The 10,079-nt window shown below is 42.0% G+C and overlaps 1 protein-coding gene across 2 annotated transcripts in view; it reads left to right on the forward strand.

Annotated features, from left to right (window-relative positions):
• Nucleotides 1-8,196, forward strand: part of MCC (MCC regulator of WNT signaling pathway) — a 179,931-nt gene extending 171,735 nt beyond the window's left edge. For both annotated transcript variants that reach the window (XM_062513152.1, XM_062513153.1), the window contains 2 exons: nt 6,882-7,004; nt 8,016-8,196. In XM_062513152.1, coding sequence (XP_062369136.1) covers nt 6,882-7,004; nt 8,016-8,196 — 304 coding nt within the window. The remainder of the gene's footprint in view (nt 1-6,881; nt 7,005-8,015) is intronic.
• The last annotated feature ends 1,883 nt before the right edge of the window (nt 8,197-10,079 follow it).

Genomic DNA, 10,079 nt, shown 5'->3' on the forward strand with positions numbered 1-10,079 from the left:
ATCATGTAGATCTAGACATGTTTCAGTATCTCCCTCACTAAAGAGTTATTTTCTATCTGGCAACACTACAAAGAAGCTTTATATTTACTTGATAAGGTAATATAAAGAGGTTTAGAAGCTGATAACTTCTAAACTAAGAGATAATGTAATGAGGGATACTACTAATTGTGAAGTCACTGTGGAGAGAGGAAATGAGTAGTAATCAATAGGACTGGCAGACAACTTTTCTGTTAGCAAAAAGTACGTTTTGCACTTTTGTAGAGCTGTGGTCCCAACTCTCTGGAGTGGAAGCTGCAGGTATTTCTAGAAGGACATAAAAATGCATCCTACTGCCTATTCTGTCCGTTAAGACAGAACAATATTTGTTGCACTCTTATGTCCTCATCCCTGTCTGAAGACCAGAACCATGTTTTGTGCCAAACTTCTTTTCAGAGAGCTTTTCAAACATTTCAATAGAAAGCTGGGCCAAGGAATGGCAGTGACTATTTCCTGACACAATGTTACTGAGAGAGAAATCAAGCCACCTTCCTTTATTTTAAATTTCCATAAACTTCATGTGATGGCATTTTAACCTTGAATATTTTCAAGGGCTAACCTTAGTTTCATGATAGCAGGAGTCAGTAAATTTCATCATTGAATTTCAGGCCTATGCTGAGCATCAGTAAGGCTGTCTCACAAATGGAAATAGGAATGCCTAAAACACATCATACTGTAACCTTCAGATTTAAAATTGCTCTTTAGACTTCTACTGATTTGTAAAAGCCCCTTTTACTTTTACCAAGCTAAAGGGCGAACATGCAGTTGGTAAAAGTAGGGGGAGAGAGGCAGGGGTTTGTGTTCTGGACCTACTGATGCATCCTTAGCTACTTTCTGTCAGTGTTTGCTTATTTCTGTTCTCCAGTTACCACATCAATTAAATGAGGAGATAAGCAACTCTGAGGCATTTGAAAGCCAGACACTTGTATGGCTTGCAGTCATCACAAATTTCAGACACGTCTCTTTTTTGTTACTGTGTGTGGTATCCTGATGTGGTTTCCCTTTGGCTGCCAAGGTGGGGTTCAGAAGACATGGCCTTGTCTCTGGAAATCCCTCTGGAGAGTCCCACTGAAAGAAAATTTCTCACAGGAAGAGAAGTGACTCATGGTGATATCAGGGACAGATTCCTTGGAAGCACTTCGAGTAACTGTTTTAGCCATATGCCTTACAGACAGCCATAACTTGTCTTTTTCTTTATTTTTGACATGGAGTAAGTAGTTCTTACCACCATGTGGTTATCTGAACTGCTGAGCTGCTGTGCACTGTCACAGGGAGCTCCAAATAACTCCAGGTCTGGAGAGCTTCCAGGTTGGGCTGGTAAAGCTGGGTAGGAGGTTTAAGCAGTTATGTGGCAGGCGTGCTGCTGCCTCCCTGCAGGGCTGTTCTCTCTTTTGCTGCCAGTATGTTGCTTCCAGGACCGCACCTGGCCTGTCTCCCCACTGTGGGTGGTTTAACACATGCATATGGTACTTTCTGGTTTTTGAGATCTGTTCTGAGCATCTTGGAAGCCAGCAAGAAAAGCAGTACAGTATTTTACCCCAGCAAAGTGGTTTTTAAAGTACTCTCTGTCACCTCTGCAGTCAGGAAAGGCCTCCTGTGAAAAGGGAGCTGGCAAGCACAGGTCGTGCTTCAGCAGGTATGCCAGGAAGACTTGGCATTTGAAGAGGGTGGCTCTCTTAGTGTTTGGGTAATGTTGCTTTGTTGCCTCTTTAAAACATTTATTATGTTCAGGTTGTTTCCCTTAGCAGGCCAAGTCAGATCAGTGAGGCAAGAGCATGCATTCAAATTAGCTTGAGGATTCTTCATGCCAGCCACACATAAGATGTTAGTTTAGACTGCTGATAAAAATAATTTATCTGCATTCCTTTTAAATGTCCAGCTGTTAGCTTCTGAGAGGAGAGGAGTCAGATGCCTAGGAAAAACAATCATGTGTCACCCTGTTCAGCTGGCAAAGTCAAGAGAGTGGAGTGAGGGATGGTGCCAGGCTCCCTGCAACAGGATATCAGGGAAGGAGTAGGAGTGGAGTGTGGGATGGGAGGTGTGTGCCTTCCCTTCAAAGCAGGGTCCTCACAGATAGCTATGAGGTGCAGGAGGTGCCTTCCCTCCCTCCCCTTCCGCACCCCCACCCCGTGGCCTGGGGCCCTGCCAACATGGATAGCTCTGCCAGGAATCCTCTGTCACGCTGGGCTGGCTGCTGCTGGTGCTACTGCATCAGGGCTTTGTGCCTGCAGAGTTCAGGGACAGATGCTGGGCTGAACCTGGTCATCCCTCTCCTCGGGGAGCCAGGATTTGAAGGGATCTGCCCAGAGCAGGTCTCTTCTGATGAGTAAGATGTGCCCTAGGGATGGCAAGAGTCCTTAGCCTGGCTGTGGGAAAGTTTCTCACCACTTCATTTGGAGAGAGCTCATTGTTCTTGTTTTGCTTCAGATTTGGCAAGAGTTGTGGTACTTTTGACCCCGGGAGTGAGAGGGGTGGTAGCTGGTGCTTTCACAAGAAGGGGAATTAGCTGGGTGCACTCCAAGCCAGGGGCAGAAAAATCTACTTTCTGCATGCCAGAGAAGAGCAGCTTCCTGTTTGCAGCACTGGGGAATTTCAATGAAATCAGCAAGATCAGGAAGTCTGGGAAGACTTCTAGTACATGAAACTTGAATGTGTCTGGAAAAGCCCAGACATGAGGGAAAATATAAGGTGCTCATGACCTTGCTTACACGACTGTGTGCCAAACATGGTGTCAGCATGTGGAGGCCAAATTGACAGAAACATTTCCTTTATGGCCCTGGCAGAATTCTCCACCCTTCAAAGTGGTAGCATTGAAACCAGAGAACACCAGTTAGCCCCTTCCTATTCAGTCATCCTGAAACAAAAAGCCCTTCAAAACCGCTATGCAACATGAGTGTTTTGATTGTGAAAATACCAAACAAAAACCTTTATTACCAGCATATTAGGCATTTCACTGAAAATAGTGTTTTTAGGGGATGTTATAGGCTGTAGGCCTTTGAATACACTCATTCTGAGCTTTTCCCTGGAAAGGGAGCAGTCAGGGATTTCCCCACTGGCTTCTCAGCAGCAGAGAGCCCTGGTGCTGGAATTGAGCCATGCCTTCAGATCATAGGCTCATTCCCTCTTCTGGGAATACTTGCTCATTTTCTCTGTGCACACAAAGTGTGGCTGTGTTGTCTGCAGCTCCAGCTTGCAGCAGTCACTTGGAACAGGAGCTGTTGGGATAAGAAGCTCTGCTAACTTCTGCAGTCAAACAGAGTATGAGTCAGGGACTCACAGAATTTGTGTTCTCTGAAAAACACTTGCTTTTCCTTCCCTCTTCCCATGAAAATACATAGATAAGTACTTTCTTGGGCCCAAGGTCCAAAGAGGTCCAAATTACACCCCAGGACTACAATAGCAGTGTGCATTTGGTGTGTCTGCTTCCATGGGGGTTTGGACTCCAGAAGACTGTTTGGCAGCACCAGGCTGTGCCGACATCAGTAGGATATTCCATGTCTTGTCACATCAAGTGCACTTCCCTCCCTGGTGATGGCTTGAGAGGCTGACCTGGAACAGAGACTAGACAGAGCTAAAAGAATAAAGTAGGTATTTATTGGAAGGCCTTTAAAGGATACACCTTGGGCAGTACAAGAGCCTGTCCTTGGCTACACCCAGGATGGATCCTAGATGGCTCGCAGTCACAAGTTTTACACTTGTATAAGTTTTGGTTCATCTACATATTGGGGTTAATTATCCAATTACAGCCTCAGGTCATTAAGTCCCATCCTCCTTGCTTGCTCTCTTCAGTTCCCCATTGTTTATGCTTTTTGAGCCTGAAGCTTGTAACAGTTGTCCTTGGTCTCAAGCTGGAAAAGTATTATTTTATCTACCTACCCTATGAAGAGAACTAACTAATACTTAATATGAAGCTCAGAGCTACATATCTAGGCAGCACAGAATCTGAAAAATATGAAAGCTAAGAGTTAAGGGATCACTGGTTTGCAGCTTTGATGTGTTCTCATTATCGAGACATGGTTCATATGCAATATTGAAAATATTCTGCCTTATTAAGCCCTGTAGTGGCTGATTTTTCATATCCTGCAGTCAGGAAAGTGTGGTGGTGCTGGAAATCCCCCTAGGACAACATTTCAGGATTCAGTGTAGGTCCTGTTCATTGCCTACACAATCAGTTTTGAAGAGAAACAAGTGTGGACAATTCTTTCTGACCAAACTGACGTGATCAGTGATAGAAACTGAGGGAAGCAGGGGGAGTTACCATAGTGAGACACAGGGTTCTTACCAGCCTATGAGGTACAGCTCTGAGGTCTCTCATCTGCTAATCAAAGAGAAGATGCAGCACCCTGGGGAAAACCTTACATGTTTTAATGTGTAACAGTCATTAACCCAGTGTATCTTCATTACCCAGAGTAAACCAGGGTGCATGTTCTGCCTGTACTGTTGCTGCTGTGTATGGCTTCATTGTTCTGTGAAATGTCTCTTGAAGTAAAGATACTTAGATAGGCAGTTTTAAAATTAGAAACAGGTGTAAAAGTAGATCCCTATATGTTGTTTTATTCAGATTTCTGGGCATTTCCGCACATGCAATCAAACCACAAATTGGTTTCCATGAGATTAAGGTTGAGTAGGTATTATCTAGTGACTTCAAGACATCATGAAAAGCCAAAATAAATACATGTATTTTACTGATGCCAGTGTAAATTTGAGTCATCTATAGATTTGAAGTATTACCTACTGTTTCCTATTTAGCTAGATGGTTCAGAACTGGCATCTGAACAATTAAGTAGCTTGAACACGGTGCTTACCACTCCACTGGATCTGTGTCTTTGACAAGCATCAAGACAAAGATTTAGACCAAATATAAAGAAATACAGCTTGATGTTTAGCTGAGTTCAGGCTGAACAGGGCTGGTTGAAAAGTATGAGATGAGTGAAAAACAAGACAAAAGTGATATCGTTTTATCAGCTAGCAATCACCATAACAACGAAACTTTACCATGCATGAAAAGTTCCTCAAAGTCTTTACACTGTGTTTCTTTTTCACGCAGCTTTTATTACAACAGGTATGTGTGAAGGACTTCAGCTGCAGTGAACTGTGGCTCTTTCCTATGGGCTATGTGCAGTGTTTCCACATAGATACCTTTTCTTGCACATCATGTTAAATCAACCTCACACAGTTTTGGGATTTCTCTGTCCATCACTGTGCATGTTTATTCCACTGGGCTTGCTGTTCACACTAGGTCATCATCCTGGAAATGGTGCTACTGAGCCTGCCCCAGAGCCTCTGGATGTAGCAACCTTTGGAGCAGAGAAGCCAAATTTACTCTACTCTGTTCTGTCACATTAGTAATGCCATGCTACAAATGCATTAGGTTTGACCTCTGCCACAGCTGATATTTTCTTGGTTGTGTTCTGGCTCTTTCTATTCCTGTTTTCTTTGCAGAAAACAGATTTTAGGTGTAAATTGTGCTGAGCCTTTCTGACTGCTGAGACAGAATATAAAAACTAAGATTCCATTTGGGATGTATGGCAGTGAACTTCTGCGTTCATGGATTGCGTTACTTGAAAGCAGAGAGCATGTTCCTTCTGTGAAGGGACGTGCAAAGAATATTACTGATTCCTCATCAACAAGGGCCCTCTTATGTCCTTTTTAATTTGGCTGTTAGCCCAGCGCCTGGGTCTGTTGGGATACACTGCTAAATTGGAATATTTGTCCGGCTGACTTTGTGAAAGCCCTTCTGTTGCTGCTGGAGCTGGGTGCTGTCCCTCTCTCCAGTGATAAAAGACTGCCATATCCAGGCCTTCCTGAGAACTGCAGGCTACTGAGCTGGAATTCCAGGAAGGTCCATGTAGTTTCTGCAGAGCTGGGGAAGCTTTCCCAAGCTTCAGAGTATTCATTCCTGTTGGGCTTATATGGCAGCTGTCAGTTGTCTCGTTACTGAGGTGAAAACAAGTGTACTCATGTAGCAGTATTGCAACAGAGCAGGAGGGAGAGATGGATCACTGCAGAGTGGTTCTAGGCAGCAAAGCATAGACTTCATGTAAAAACCTAAGAAATTCCCATGTGTAAGATCTGATGCTGCAAAATCTGTGTCGCGGTAGAGCCCAGCTCCATGTCATTATTAAAATACCTTTTATTTTTTCTTCCCCCACCCCACTCTTCGAAATCTTATATTTTTTTCCTTGGGCTATCTGTGCAGAGTTTGGGTCACAGAGAAGAGCTCCTGGAAGAGTCCCATGTGCGTGTAGTGGGCTGAACAGGCATCAGCCATCCGCTCTGCAGCAGGGAGCTCCCCAAGAGGAAGTACCTGCCTTGTGCTACGTGCTTACTTGGGAAATGCATTTTAAACCCACCTTAATCCCCACGCTTAAATGCTTGCTTCTGTCCAGAACTTCTGTCTTGTTCACTTTCCCTCACAGAGATACTTGTAATGTGAAAATATCATGTTACCTTATTTCCATTTTGTCACACTTCATTAATATAGCTGTTGGTTTGGAGTTGGTAAGTAAGTACAAATAGCTATATTAGCATTTTATATATCTTTGTGCTAATTTCTTAGTGTGATTCAATGCCTACACTGTGATCTACCAGAGAAGTTTGTTTACTCCTTGGTCTACTCTGTCTCTGGTCCTGAATTTAAAATGGTGAATGTTACAAATACCAATCTTCGGAAGAGTTTAATGTATGAATTTCCTAATGGTAATACTCCTGTATTATCCCAGTAGTAGTAAAGAAAATATTTGCAGCATGTCAACCCAACACAGGACAATTGTTGATAGACTTCCAAGCCGAAGGGCTGTTATTGTTTTGAAAATCGTTTTCTACCTCCTTTTCTCCTGATCCAGGGAGAAGAAACTGAAAGCAAGAGTGCAGGAGTTAGTGAGTGCTTTGGAGAGACTCACGAAGAGCAGTGAAATCAGACATCAGCAGTCAGCAGAATTTGTTAATGACCTTAAAAGGGCAAACAGGTAAAGGATCTACCAGCAGATGGATGCACTATTAGTTTTTTTCCGCTGTGTTCTTGCAAAGCATTGCAACATTCCATTTACCTTAATGAGACATTTCCGGATCCTCATATTCCTTCCACATGTTGCCACTCCAGGGTTATAGGTAGAGAAGGGGGAGGTATAAACCTCCCACGTAGGCATCTGACAACTACACAGTTAAGAACAGAAAGCAGGAAAATAGGTTAATCTCAACTGAGTTACTACTAGTGATTGCACAATTAAAAAAGCAAACAAAAAATATTTATTAATCTGTTACTTTGTTTTTAACTGCTCCCTTTTCTTCGGCTCCAGTCTCATCATTAATGAACTGTCTTGGATAATCACTCCTTAGTTCTGTTGCTCATTCAGGGCATTTTTCTTTTCTTTGGATGGCCTAGGAATATGGTGGACTGCAGCTGCCCTTCCTGCAAGCAGCCTCTCACTCACAATGTAGTTGTCCTTAAATTGTATTTAAAAGTCTTTGTAGTGAAAAGCAGTACTCATCTTAAGCTTTCCAACCCAGCCAAGGTGGAGGTATGGAAGCTACTCAGCTGCTGGCAAATTAGAACAAGATGCCATCCTCTTTTAAAATTAAAAATGCAAAATCAGTCCTTGACTTTGTAAGCAGATTCAGACCATGCAATGTTCTTATAAATCACATTTGATGTTGTGGTATCTTGATTCACAAACAGTGTTTTGAGAGGTCATCAACAACTCCCATCTGCCTCTTCGAACCACATTTAGTTTTCTTCACCAGTTTACTGGTAAAAGTGTGTGCTTCCCCCAGGAAAGACACAGACATTAGCATTGGTCTGGGTTTGGATCAAAAAGGTTTGCATCTAATCCATTTTAAAGCACTGGTAAATTTTGGGAAGGGGATCAGTACCCAGCCCTTGAAGTTCCCTGAAGGTGGGGCTTTGGGGTAGATTTTTAGTAGTACTTGCTTTGAACAAGCCTGTTTGAATTACCTTGCATGCTTTATGTTTTTAACAGCAACTTGGTAGCAGCTTATGAAAAAGCAAAGAAAAAGCATCAAAATAAGCTGAAGAAACTGGAATCACAAATGATGGCCATGGTGGACAGACATGAAACTCAAGTAAGAATGCTCAAACAAAGAATAGCTTTATTGGAAGAAGAGAACTCTAGACCACACACCAATGAAACTTCACTTTAAATACATCTCCTTAAAGGATGCTTAGTGCCATTACAACTTTCTTTCTTTTGGAGGTTGACTTTTAGGTAGCTTCAAATATTAAAAGCTCTGACTGTCAATGCTGACAAAACTTAAAATTTAAGCACCTTCTCTGGGATCCCAGAGAGGTGTCATGGGGATAATAAAAGTGTTAACCTTAATGACTTTTACGTAATGTAAAATGGCAGTGCCTGAATTATCATGCTATAATTGTGTACATTGTGTTGTTATGTCTGTATTCATACAGCTTGTTTTTCATCTTATCAATGGCCCATGGGTGACAGTGTCACACAGCAGAATAATTCATGTAAAGAGGTTTTCATTTGGGTAGTTTGGAGATCATGTGAGAGTTCTACCAGTCCCTGAGCTCTCTCTGCACAGGCCATACTGTACCCTCAAGACTCACTATTGTGGTTACACCAGCACACAGGCAGCTGCAGAGTGGGAATGGCAGCCTGGCTGGCTTTTTCTTTGCACCCTGCTTGCAGTTCTGCTGCTCATGGTGCACGTCACCTAGGAAAACTGATTTGGGAAAAAAACAAGAAAGCATAGTTTCATCTCTGAGAATTATGATAAAGGTGTCATTCTTACAGTGCCTAAAAGGGCCAAAGGCTGTGGGTTTCACCATGCCACATGACAGTCTGTGCCAAGGGTGGGTAAGAAATTACAGAAGACCTCCTGGTATTTATATTGCATAGTGTTTGCAACTACTTTGTAAAAAAAGATTTTTTTTCTTTCTATATACTCTATATCCAGGGTTTTCTTTAAGAAGCTGGGCCATTTTTCTCACTTGTGCTTATTACAGCTTACTGTGATCAAGACATAGAATATCTTCTTTTTATACTTTTTTTTGACCAAAAAAGGTACTTGAGTAATGTACCTAATACCGAATACATAGGCACAAAACTATAAATGTGTAGGTGTATGGATATCCAGCCACAAACGGAATGTGAATGGTAAAGTCTTACAGCTTCTTACGTTAGTTTTTGTTACTGTTAACATTCTCTTGTTTAAATCACGTATTACTGTACTATCAAACTGATTGAAGTGCAAGTTTTGGCTTTAGGTTAATGAACATTAAGCAAATCATGGGGATCAGGTTGATTTCTGTAGGGGTCAAAATACAGGAGTCTGCCATAGCACCTGTCATATTCAGAATTTGCTTTTTTTTTGACAGAGTACGTAAAACATCTTCATGTGCGTTTTAAAAACCCAAGCTATTGTCCCTTCACTGGGTTAGCCTCCTGCTGTTCTGCCTGTGTTTTGCATTTTCCAGGCTGTTTTCCAGTGAATCTGATTTCAGGAGACATTGTTTTTGCTTTACACGTTGAGTTGCACCTCAAGTTTTTTACTAGTGTATTTAGAATTATAACTTCTCTCATTTATTCCTCCCAATACTAGTACTAAGGAACTTTTAGAGAACTTTTTTTGCCTACTGTTTGGTTAGGTCAGTCAGGCAACATCGTTGTGGGAATTTGTGTCCAGAATATGGCATTATTGTTAAGTCTTGGTTATGTATGGAATTGTAGCAGTTGGTTTTCCATCTCTTACTACTGTAGCTGCTTTTTTCTTCTGTACTTAGAGTAGTCCTTCCTACTTCTCTGGAATCTAGCACATTATCCACAAAGCCGACAGCACATGTGATTGATTGCAACCGCAAATTAAAACAATGCTGATTTCAAAATTTTGAGGTAGCAATGTTCTGGTTTTGATCAGTCCTCTTTCTCAGAATAATTGCACTTCTTAATTTATAATGTGGCTAGAAATTTTTGCAAATATGTCTATTGAGGGAGGAGGCACATTTCTTCTGTCTTTATGGTTCTACTTAGCATCTCTCTATGGTGTTTCCCCTTTTTTGGTCCAAT

Source organism: Cinclus cinclus, chromosome Z (assembly GCF_963662255.1).
Source record: "Cinclus cinclus chromosome Z, bCinCin1.1, whole genome shotgun sequence".
Taxonomy (NCBI): domain Eukaryota; kingdom Metazoa; phylum Chordata; class Aves; order Passeriformes; family Cinclidae; genus Cinclus; species Cinclus cinclus.